Raw genomic sequence first — 12,845 nt, forward strand, 5'->3', positions numbered from 1 at the left:
GTCCTGTGGGTTAATGAGCTGGACTGCAAGGTTGGTTTGAGCCACAAGGTTGGCGGTTCAAGCTCACCAGCCACTCCTTGGAAACCCTATACAGGGTCTCTATGACTCAGAACAGACTCAACCACACTTAACAACAACTATCTCCATGCACATATTAATTCATTTATTAAATGAGATCATCATGCAAAGTATGCAGGCTCATTAAATGTCACTGACGGTCGGAATACTGTTGTCATCGTAGTATTTCATTTATGCTCCTGTTTAGCTTTTCTCAGAGAATGCTTATAAGGGATCCATAAACTAGTTCTAATTTCACATGAATTGATTTAGAAATACAAATTCCTAGTCCTCTCCATGCTCTATCAAAAGCCCATTAATAATATATTTCAAAGCAAGAATTGAAGGTGACGTTTAGGATTTTTACTAGTTTGGATCATCTATAAAAGCATTAGTTACAGATAGTACCAACTAATTTTTAAATATGTATTCTCAACTAGTCTCTTATGTCTTAAATTTAGGAACCCACTTCCTGTTACAGGCTCCTTCTCCATCCCTACCCCCACAGCACCTTGCACTATTGAGTAAGATTTTTATCCTTAGGCTAAAAGGTAATCTATTTATTTCTTTGGGATAGAACCTGGAGAATAAAGACGTTCATCTTCTACTTACACCACTAGTACTAGTTTATATCTGCAATTTACAAGACTGCTAGACATTATTTTATTTGACCTTCAAAACTTTATTTGACCAAATATCATTATTCTCATTTTATAAAAATATTACCCCCCAGAGAAGTATGGAAAAATGAAAAAAATCATTTTTCTCCCACGACTGTATCTACCGACCTGCCAGCATCTTTGTCCCAAAGAAAGAAATAGATTACCTCTTAGCCTAAGGATAAAAAAACCTTTGCACAGTTTTGTTCATACAAAACTTTCCACTTATGTACTGGATCTTGTCTCCTCTTCCCTTCTCAAAGACAGGGTGCTAGCAATCTGATTCTTATTCTCTAGTATCACCAACCTCTTCTGGATCATTCCCAACTTCCTGACATTATTCACACATGTTGCATAAATCTTAAAAAAACCAAAAACAAGCCCAACAATAGTTCTCACTGTTCTGTCCCAGTATCTCCTTCACCTATATTAATTTTTCTATTTCTTTTTCACAACAAGCATGAACCTCACTTGTTTCCATTTCCTCCCCTTCTCTCTTGAGTCCTTTGATCAGCTTTCATCCCTATCAGACTAATCAAATCAACTCTTGATAAGGCCACATCTACTTCCAAAGCCAACAGTTCTTACTCTTTATCTTATTTGGCCTCTCAGATACATTTGATGCAACTGACTACTCCCTCCTTAAAATATTCTCTTCACTTGATCTCTAGGACTACAAGCAGTCTTGGATCTTATTCTATGGCTCTGATCACTCATCTTGGCCGTCTTTCCTGGTTCCACATTTCCCAACTAAATATTACATGATTCTTCTCGTTACACTCACATCCCAAGTGACTTCACTCCTGATTTCATGATTTTAAATATTGTCAAATTATGCTAATGACCCCAAATTTATTATCTACAGACCAAATACCCACCTTGAACTCTAAGCTCCTAATTCAACTGCCTACCGGACATCTCGGGAATCCTGGTGTGGAGCTGTAGTATAAACACTGGGTTGCTTACCGCGTGGTTGGCACTTCAAATCCACCAGCCAGTCCTCAGAAACCCTATAGAGTTGGAACTGACTTAACAGCACTTAACAACACCCACCACCACACATCTCGACTTGGATATCTGTCAGTATCCCCAACTTAGCACATTTGAAAATGAACTTTGATCCTCCCTCACAAACGTACAACTCCTACATCTCTCACCATCTTGTTAACTGGTAATGCTCTTCTTCCAATAGCTCAGGTCAAAACTTTAGGCAGTCTGGATTCCTACCCCACACCCAAACACCAACTCACCCTACATGTGGTTAGTTAGTAAATCCTGCAGGCTGATCTATTTGAAGGACCCTTCAAAATTTATCTAATTGAAATCCTTCAAAACAGATACAGACTCCAACCTTCTCTAATCACCATTAATATAATCTTTTTTCAGGCCATCATGATTTATTGTCCAGGTTTTTGTAATCTCTTCTTAACTGGTTTTCCGCTTTCACCACTGCCATCCCGTAGTCTACTCTCCAGAAAGCAGTTGAAAAATACTTCCAAAGACTTCTTGTTGTGTTAGGTGTCACTGAGTTAATTTTGACTCAACAGTGAGTCCGTGTGTGTAGGCTACAAACTTTACAAGAGTAGACGGCAGTTCTCCTCAGGAGCCACTGGGTGGGTTTTCAGAAGAAGAAAACTGTAAGTTATTTCATCCTTCTGCTTAAATTATCTAATGACTTCCTCCCTCACTGAAAGGAAAAGCCAAAGAACTTATTATCATTTAAAGATCCTCCACAATTTGGTCTCCTATGACTTTCTGACCGTATCTGTAACCACCTTCTCCTTGGATCATTCTGTGACAGCCACTCAGATCTCCTTGCTGTTCCTTAAACAAGCCAGGCACGTTATGGTTTGTAGTCTGCTTAATGTTAACTCCATAGCACTTTCCCATGTAAAGAAATATTTTTGGAATTCACACTTTTGTTTAATATTATTCTATATACCACAAACCTCATTTTTAGGGTTCTAACGCAATCAGATTCACACAGTATATCCAGTCAGAACAAAGCAATGCTCCAGAAAGTTCTTGTTATTCTTGGAAAAGACTTTACTCATCATCATGAGAAACACCTAGAGGCTTCTAACAATGCCATGTGCCCTCCTGAAGCAGGGAGAAGAAGGCTACTGGGGTTGGGCTTGGGCTACTGGGAAAAATCCTTAGGCCCTAGGTAATCATGAAACAATGAACAACATGGCAAGAAATAAGAAGCCCTTTGTACACTGATGTGCTTTAATATGGCCTTTCTTATTTTACAACATTCATTTTTTTAATTAGTACCATTTATGGGCTGGTGACATTTGGTTTCATGTAAAATTAGGCAGTGAAAAGAAGTACTTTAGTTTCGATCTGACAGAAAACGCAACAGATTTTAACAGAACAGCTTATAAATTTGAAAGGTGAATGGTTTTCACCTTCTCATCCTCATCACATATTAAGGACATAATCCTAGGAGACAGAACAACTTACTTGATAAATCTCAAGAAAAGTGGGGAAAGCTCCCTGGACCGTGGCTCTACTCTCTCTGGGAATTTTGCCAGAGCTCGCCAAAGCAAAAATCGGAAGTTGGTATGATCCAGTCTTTCCCGACACTCGGTTCTCAAAGCTAACTCTTTATGATAAAGAGTTCCGACATCTCCTTCTTGGGCCTGCTCCCAACTTCCGTCTCCAATAGACTGCTCTTCAGAAGTTTCCTCACTCTGTAGCTCTTTCTCTGCAAGATAAAAATCACTGTAACCACAGAGAAATGTTATCATTTGTTCTGTGTTTCCTCAAAAGAGAGCATTTTGTTCTCTAGTACCATAAAGAAGCAATTAATAAACTAAATTCAAGTTTTCCAAGGCAATACACTTCTCATTTCTGTTTCCAAATTTCATATGCAATTGATCTGTAAAACCGAGACATTTCAACAACCACTTTTCTTCCTAGCCCTCTTAGGCCCCATTACATACCGGCATGCATGGCTGCTTTCTCTAGATGCTCATAGTAGACTTTCCAGAATTGCTTATTTTCCATTTCGTGGGCATGAGAACTAAGAGAAAAAGTCACCAAAAGAAACTGTTATAGTTCTTATTTTGTGATATCTCATAGGAAAAAAAGTCTGAAAATAATATAACTGAAAAGCTAATCAGGTACCTTTGTTAAACGTTTCAAATCTCTACGCTGACTGAGCACAAATTATTTTTATAGTCATAAAGGACTGGAGGGTATTTTATAAGTATGTAAGTAGATTCCTATAAAAGACTAAAGGTACAAAAACGGGATTGGGTCTAGGAGTAAGAGGTACATGGTATGAGCCATTAGGGAAGGAGAAAGCGTGTTTGGCCAGAGTAATCAGTTCCTTCAAGGCCAATTTTGATACGTTGGTTTTCCCTTCACCACACGGAAAAGACATTTATCATTAACATAAGGCAAAAGAAGCACTAACTGCATGAAATATGCCTTTTAGAACTTGGATAAGAGAAACGAGATGAATTATATAAAACATTCATATTAATTTGATACTCTAGTACCAACTTTATCTCAAATTTTTTTATTATTATTACTTTGGGGTGGAGGGTTATTTTCTAAGAATATGCATAAACTTTACAGAAGACATGAACTGTATGTTGTGGACTACACATGGAAAATACATCAACACTCAATCAAAAAGATAACTCAGGTAGCTTTGGTGAACCATGACAAACATCCAGTAATTGAAAACCCAGTATTTCTGACAGTGGCTATTGGTAGCACACATGTCAAGATTCCTTTTGTCTTCTAATAAGCACAATAGGAAATGGAATTAAAAGATAACGGAATTTTCCCACAAACTTCTGAAGCCCTCTCATATGCATTTTCTACATGACTATTAAGGTTAGAGTTAAGGGATTTTTATACTAAAAAGCACGGATTCTAAAAGTTATTTTTTATAGTGTCTCATCATGATTTTAGTGAAAGCTTAAAGAGCAGACTGCTTTTCACACAGCAATTTATACACATCTTGTTTTGTGCCACTGATTGCAATCCCACAATGTAACAGCAGGCTTCCTACTTCATTTCATTCTACTTGCCTGTCCCTTCCTACGTTCTGAGCTTTATCCTTAGCAAATGTTGCTTTTTGATCTCCTCTAGTTGATTTATTCTAAAATGAGTGTACCTTCCAGTGGTTAGTATTCACCTTACAGGACTATTGTTCGGCTGAAAGTTGAGCCATGGGGGTGAGTTCAGTTTCAGGCTTAAAGAGGTAACTAAAAGGTACAATTTCAAGGCTTCCACCAACCTCTACAAGACCAGAAACCTTGATCTTTATGATTTTAAGTTTTGTTCTACCTTTTTCTCCCACTCTACCCAGGACCTTTCTATTGTGAACTCTTTGAAGGTCATGATTTTTAAATGAAAGTTTGCCTCAATGACTCAATATATGTAATTAAAATCATCTAGGCCCACGGACTGAGAAAGGATGTGTGCCTGAGGGCAGGAGGCTGGCTTACAAAATGTGCCATTTGGACATTTAAATGGAGTATATATATTTTTGTAAGTACACACCAAATATTTTTGCTTTGCTCATTTGTGAAAAATAAGATGTAAAAAGGAAGCCACAGAGTAGAAGCAAGATAAGTGTTGTTATAGGGAGGGGAGTGGAATCATTGAGGTGAAACAAAATCTATGACTGTTTGAAAGTAAAGCTGATGATCTTGTCTGTTTACCTTCACTCAATTCATAATAAAAAGTTGCAAAAAAATTAACCAATTATAGCAAAATACTTTCTTACTATAAAAAATTCAACAATATAGAATATCATATAAAGTAAAAGGGAAAGTCCTTCTAATGTCCTGGAAAACTTCTCAATGCTCTAAAGAAAAATGCATACAATATTTGAACTGCTGGAAAACTAGATATTAAGTTGTTGTTAGCTGCTGATGAGTTGGTTCTACCTCCTAGCGACCTCATGTACAACAGAATGAAACACTAACATCAGTTCTGCACCTCACAATCATTGCTACGTTTGAGTTCAATGCTGCAGCCACTGTGTCAATCCATCTTGTTAGAGGGGTCTTCTTCTTTTTCACTGATCCTCCATCCACTTTACCAAGCATGATGTCCTTCTCCAGGGACTGATGCCTTCTGACAACATGTATGAGAAGTCTTGTCATTCTCCCTTCTAAGAAGAATTCTGGCTGTACTTCCAAGATAGATGTATTCTTCAGACAATTCATGGTATATTCAATATTCTTTGACAGAATCAAAATTCAAAAGAACCAGTGCTTCTTCAGTCTTATTTACTGTTCATCTAGCATATGCATATGAGGCAGCTGAATATACTATGGCTTGGGTCACGCACACCTCAGTCCTCAAAAAGATATCTTTGCACTTTAATGCTTCAAGGAAGCCTTTTGCAGCAGATTTGCCCAAGGCTACTGGTCCAGTTATGAGGATTTTTTTTTTTTAATTGAGGAGTACTGGTATGATGCTGTGGGTTAATGCACTGGACCACAAGGTCAGCTTGAACTACAAGTTTCGTGGTTCAAATTCCTCAACAGCTCCTTGGAAACCCCTATACAGTGCCGCTATGGGTTGGAACCAACTCAATGGCACTTAACAAAAACAATCCATACTGAAGGTTTTGGTCTTTGAACTTCATCAGTTAACTGCTTCAAGTCTTCTTTGATTTCAGCAACCAAGGTTGTGTTATCTACATAATGCAGGCTGTTAATGAGCCTACCTCCAATATCGATGCCAGGTTCTTCAACCTAGCTTCTCAAATTATTTGCTAAGCATATAGACTGAATAAGTATGATGAAAGAATTCAACCTGATGCATGCCCTTCCTGATTTTAAACCACTCAGTATTCCTTTGTTTGGTTCAAACAACTACCTCTTGGTCTATTGCACAGGTGCACAATTCAGTGTTCTAGAATTCCCATGTTTTGCAATGTTGTCCTCAATTTGCTATGATCCACATAGTCAGATGTCTCTGCCTAGTCAATGAAATACAGATAAACACCTTTCTGATATTCTCTACTTTCAGCCAAGATCCAGTTGATAGCAGCACTGTTTTCCTTTGTTGTACATCCTCTTCTGAATTGTTTGAATTTCGGGCAGCTCCCTGTCCAATGTACTGCTACAACCATTTTTGGATTATTGTCAACAAAATTTTACTTGTATATTAATAATATTGGTCAATTTCCATATTGTGTTGGGTCACCTTTCTTTTTTTTTCTTGAATGTTTTATTGTGAATTATGTGATAGTTTACATGGGAGAACATTAGTTTTATATTCATTCTATCGTATATCGTCTCATTGCCATGGTTACAATCCCCTCCATGCATCATCAACCAACCAAAGGGTATACCCTGCAATCCTTCCCCTGTACCCCCTAGGTCTTCAGCACACAGTCGCTCTCCCTCTCTAGATCTAAAGTCTCCAGCTGCTCCATCGCTCCAATTCATCATCTCTGCCTCCATTTCAGGTATCACTGCTTCTCTGAGTAGGGTCCCGCTCTCTGCTGGGTCACCTTTCTTTGAAATGGGCACAATATGGATTTCTTTCAGTGGGCTGACTAAAGTAGCTGTCTTCGTTTGCATTCCAATTATCATTAATTATCAATGCATCTTGATTGAATGTCTGATCAAATTTGGACTGCAGATGTTGGTAAAAATCTTTAATTTCTTCATCTTTGTCATTAGCGACTGGTGAATAAATTTGCATAATAGTTGTATTAACTGGTTTTCATTGCTGTTGTTGTTAGATGCTACTGAGTCAGGACCTACTCATAGCGACTTTAGGCACAGCAGAATGAAATATTGTCCATTCCTGGGTCAACCTCACTATCGTTGCCACACTTGAGTCCATCAATGCTGTCACTTGGCCAATCCATCTCGTTGGGGTCTTCCTCTTTTTCTCCAACCCGCCACCTTACCAAACATGATATCCTTCTCCAGTGACTGGTCCCTCCTGACAATATGTCCAAAGCATGAGAGATGAAGTTTGGCCATCTTGGCCTTCAAGGAGAACTCTGGCTGCACTTCTTCCGAAATGGTTCTTTTGGCAGCCCATGGCACTTTCAATATTCTCCTCCAACACCATAACTCAAAAGCATCAATTCTTTTACGGTATTCCTTATTCACTGTCCAGCTTTCGCATGCATATGTCGTTGTTGTTGTTAAGTACCTTCAAGTCGGTTCTGACCCATAGCGACCCTGTACAGGGTTTCCGAGGGTGTAAATCTTTACGGGAGTAGAACACCTCATCTTTCTCCTGTGGAGCGGCTGGTAAGTTTCGAACCACTGACCTTAAGGTTCGCAGCCTGATTTGTAACCACTACGCTACCAGAGCTCCTCTGCATATGAAGTTATTGAAAATACCATGGCTTGGGTCAGTTGCACCTTAGTCCTCAAGCTGACATCTTTGCTCTTCAACACTTTAAAATGGTCTCGTGCAGCAGATTTGCCTAACGCAATACGTTGTCTGATCTCTTGACTGCTGCTTCCGGAGTGTTAATTGATCCAAGAAGAATGAAGTTCTTGACAACTTCAATCTTTTCTCTGTTGATAAGAATGTTGTTTATTGGTCCAGTGGTGAGGATTTTTGTTTTCTTTACATTGTGATGTAATCCATACCAAAGGCTATGCTCTTTGATCTTCATCAATAAATGTTTTAAATCCTCTTCACTTTCAGCAAGCAAGGTTGTACCACCACTCATCTGTCAGTTTGTTGTAATGTGGTGGCTTGTGAGTTGCTGATTCTGAAAGCTATGCCACTGATACTTTAAATACCAGCAGGGTCACCATGGTGGATAGGTTTCAGATCAGCTTCCAGACAAAGACAGACTAGAAAGAAGGAGTAATGAACTACTTCCGAATATTTAGTCACTGAAAACCTCATGAATAGCAGAGAAACAGTGTCAGATATAGTGCCAGAAAATGAGCTCCACAGGTTGGAAGGTTTTCATTGTAGGTGTATGGAAATCATCTTATCACTGACAGTGCTGTACTTCAAGACAGACCTTAACTGTGAATGGGATGCCATGGCTCTTCAATTTGTCATTCCCAGCATTGCTGTTGTTGTTAAGTGCCACTGAGTCAATTCTGACCCATAGCGACCCTGAATAAGGTTTCCGAGGAGCGGCTGGTGAGCTTGGACTGCTCCGCTGACCTTGAGGTTCAGCACCACACCCAGCAGAACCGTCAGATTCAAAACGACAATCCCAGTCCATTTCAGCTCATTATGCCTAGTATATCTATTTTGATGCGTTCCATCTCATTTTTAATGACTACCATTTTCCTTAATGATGTTTACAGTTTTCTTCTCATTTTGAGTCATGCCCTACCAGCAAATGAAGATCCCGAAAGCTTTGTTCCATTTACATCATTAAAGTCAACTCTACTTTGAGGGAGCAGCTCTATTCTGAGTGCCGGGCTCAGCTTCTGGCACTATGTCACACAACGTTTCACTGCTATTCACCAGGTTTTCAAAGGCTAATTTTTCAGAAGTAGACAGCTTCCTTCTTCTTCCTACTCTCTCTTGGAGTGGAAGTTTCACTGAAAATTGTCCACCACGGTGACTCTGCTGGTTGCTTCACAGCAACACACAAGACACTACATGAAAAGCCACCTTAACACAAGTGGTGGTGATATCAAGTAAGAAAAATAATCATTTACCTTGTTCTTCATCTCCTCCCACAGATCATTTTGGGTACTCAACAACAACAACAACAAATAAATACTCCACACCTAGGAGCACAATCATTCAACAATACTTAAACCAAAACAGCTTCATCCGCTTAGCCCATGCTTACCTTATGAGCTCGATGACAGGATCCCAGAGAGGACTGAAATTAACATATAACATGCCTAATAAATAACGAATCGGCACCTGTAATGACAGGAAACTAGTTTAGTAAACGGATAATGAACTGTAATGGAATGGCAGAAACAGAAGCACTGAAATAGAAAAAGCCGGACTTGGGCAACCTGAGGTTTGAAAAGCAGCATGGAGTTTAAGAAAAGAAAGCTGTAGCTACCAATCCAGTGTATAACAAGCTCTCCTCTCCCCAAAATGTCATTTGCTGCTTAACACAGAAGAATCACTAACGCTAACAGGACACAGCAAAACTGCTCTCCATCTAATGAAGAACTTAGAGTACCAAGCTCTGTTATCCAGCAGCTGGCAGCTGAAGCTCAGAACAGAATCTCCATCTGCTTTGATTCTCCTTGCACAACCAGACCTCCTCCGTCGGTGCCTGGCACTTAAGAAGCAGCCCATAAAGATTTGTTGAATGAATGAATGGTACCTTTAAGTCAAGAATGGTAAATCCAGGCAGAAACTGTGACAAGATTAACTAGCAAGGACCCACATGCAAACATCTCCAGCTTATCACATGAAGCCCAGGCTCTCAGATGTGGCCTATACTTTCACTGCTTACTGCAGTGGCCCCTTTGCAGCTGGGGGTGGGGGGCATATTTTATAGGATGGTCTCAGTAACTTTTTCAGCCTTAGCAGGCTATGATTTCTACTTAAAAAATGCTTGTCACAACAGGAATGAGTTCCTGACTCAGCACAGTTCACTTATTCAAATGTTCCACAAGCACCAAATTAAGTGCTAAGGACACAGAGATCACTGCAAACACATTCTGGCTTCAAGAGATACATAGTCTAGTAGAGACAAATGGACACGAGGGCATCGGTGGGAGGCAGGGTCGGGTCCACTGGGGCAAACATTGAAGGCAGGCAAAATTGTCAGGAGAGGCTCTTCACAGAGAAAGTTAAACTGAGTCCCAAGCAATGTAGATGTCAAGGAAGGCAGATGAGAGGATAACACAATCCAAGGAAGCAGGGTGAGCACAAGAATGGCGACTGAAATAGCCACACGTGCTCATGAGGCAGGCAGTTCTGTACAGCTGGAGTTGGGGTGCAAGAAGTAAGAGAGCTATAGTCTGGTGGCAGACAGAGGTCACATCTGAGAAACTGGACTTCATCTGATACAGCACTGGAGGTACTCATTCATCTTGGCCAAGAAATCTGGAAGACAGCTAACTGGCAGCTGCAACAGTACAATGACAGAGATCTGCCAAAGGTACAAGCTGGATTCAGACAAGGACATGGGCTGACAGATATCAGGGTACTGTATTGTTTCAATCTGTATGCTGATCACATAATCCGAGAAGGTGGATTATATCAAGAAGAACATGGCATCAGGACTGGAGGAAAACTCATTAACAATGTGCGATATGCAAATGATACAACCTAGCTGGCTGAAAGCGAAGAGGACTTAATACACTTCCTGATGAAGATCAAAGCCTTCAGTATGGATTGCACCTTAATGTAAAGAAAACAAAAATCCTCACCGCTGGACCAAAAAAAACACATCAAGATAAACAGAGAAAAGATTGAATTTGCCAAAGACTTCATTTTACTTTGTTCAGCTATCCACACTCATGCAAAACTATGTACTGCATAGGCAAATCTGCTGCACAAGACCTCTTTAAAATGTCGAAGAGCAAAGATGTCAGTTTGAGGACTAACGTGTGTCTGATCCAACCCGTAATATTTTTAATAACCTCATAAGCATGTTTCTCTGCTTTTCATAAGGTTTTCAGTGACTAAATATTCAGTAGTTCATCACTCCTTCCTAGTCTGTCTTCGTCTTGAAGCTCATCTGAAACCTGTCCACCATGAGTGACCCTGCTGGTATTTAAAATACCGGTGGCATAGCTTTCAGAATCACAGCAACTCACAAGCACCACAGTATGACAAACTGACAATCTGACAGACATATTGCATTAGGCAAATCTGCTGCGCAAGACCTTTTTAAAGAAGAAGAGCAAAGATGTCAGCTTGAAGACTAAGGTGCACCTGACCCAAGCCATGGTATTTTCAATAACCTCATATGCATGTGAAAGCTGGACAGTAAATAAGGAAGTCAGTAGAACTGATGCATTTGAGCTATGGTGTTGAAGGAAAATATTGAAAGTGCCATGGGCTGCGAAAAGAACCAACAGATCTATGTTGGAAGAAGTGCAGCCAGAGTGCTCCTTAGAGGCCAAGAGGGCCAAACTTCATCTCTCATACTTCAGACATATTGTCAGGAGGGACCTGTCGCTAGAGAAGGATATCATGTTTGGTAAGGTGGAGGATCAGAGAAAAGAGTAAGACCCCCAGCGAGATACACTGGCAAAGTGGCAGCAACAATGGGCTCAAGCGTGGCAACAATAGTGAGGCTGGCCCAGGATCGGGCAGTGTTTCGTTCTGCTGTGCATAAGGTCGCTAAGATTCAGTACCAACTTGATGGCACCTAACAACAACAACATATGCATGTGAAAGTGGGGCAATGAGTAAGGAAGATCGTAGAAGAACTGATACACTTAAGTTATGGTGCTGGAGGAGAATACTGAAAATACGACTGCCAAAGGAACAAACAAATTTGTGTTGGAAGAAGTACAGACAGAATGCTTCTTGGAAGCCCAAATGGCCAGACTTTGTCTTTCAGACTTTGGATATATTGTCAGGAGGGACCAGTCCCTGGAGAAGGATAACATATTTGGTAAAGTGGAGGGAGTCGGAAAAAAAGAGGAAAACCCCCAACAAGATGGATTGGCAGTGGGCAACAGCAAATGGTTCAAGCGTAGCAGCAATTATGAGGTTGGTTCAGGACCAAGCAGTGTTTCATTCTGTTCTGCATAGGGTTGCTATGAGTTGGTACTGACTCCGTGGCACCTAACAACACCAACCAGCTAAGGAAACTAAGGTGAGGATCACATTGGCCAGCTCGTTGAGTATACAGTAAACACAGTATTAGTATGATTCCCAGTGCTCTCTAGAATATACCATGTATCTTTCTACACTGAAGCACCTTCTTCAAGTCCCTATCTGTAATTCTTACACATTCAACTCCCTAAGGTTCCCAAAGCTATAAATCTTATTTCTTTTTTAATGTTTCATTGTGAATTATATGATAGTTTACATGAGAGAACTTTAGTTTTACATTCATTCCATCGTATATTATTTCACTGCCATGGTTCCAATCTCCACCATGCATCATCTTCCTACCAAAGGGTATATCCTAGAAACCCGTCGTCTACACTTCTCCCTACCCCCACCCCCACCCCCCATGTCTTCAGCCCACAGTCCCTCTCCCTCTCTGGATCCAAA

The 12,845-nt window shown here is 40.2% G+C and overlaps 1 protein-coding gene across 1 annotated transcript in view; it reads right to left on the reverse strand.

Moving 5' to 3' along the window:
• Positions 1-12,845, reverse strand: part of UTP20 (UTP20, small subunit (SSU) processome component, homolog (yeast)) — a 120,546-nt gene that overhangs the window by 68,693 nt on the left and 39,008 nt on the right. The window contains exons 19-21 of the mRNA XM_006871125.1: positions 9,493-9,569; positions 3,665-3,744; positions 3,183-3,426 (exon numbers count right to left, since the gene is read on the reverse strand). Of these exons, the coding sequence (XP_006871187.1) occupies positions 3,183-3,426; positions 3,665-3,744; positions 9,493-9,569 (401 nt within the window). The remainder of the gene's footprint in view (positions 1-3,182; positions 3,427-3,664; positions 3,745-9,492; positions 9,570-12,845) is intronic.

The sequence above is a fragment of the Chrysochloris asiatica genome, unplaced genomic scaffold, assembly GCF_000296735.1.
Source record: "Chrysochloris asiatica unplaced genomic scaffold, ChrAsi1.0 scaffold00160, whole genome shotgun sequence".
In the NCBI taxonomy this organism is placed as follows: domain Eukaryota; kingdom Metazoa; phylum Chordata; class Mammalia; order Afrosoricida; family Chrysochloridae; genus Chrysochloris; species Chrysochloris asiatica.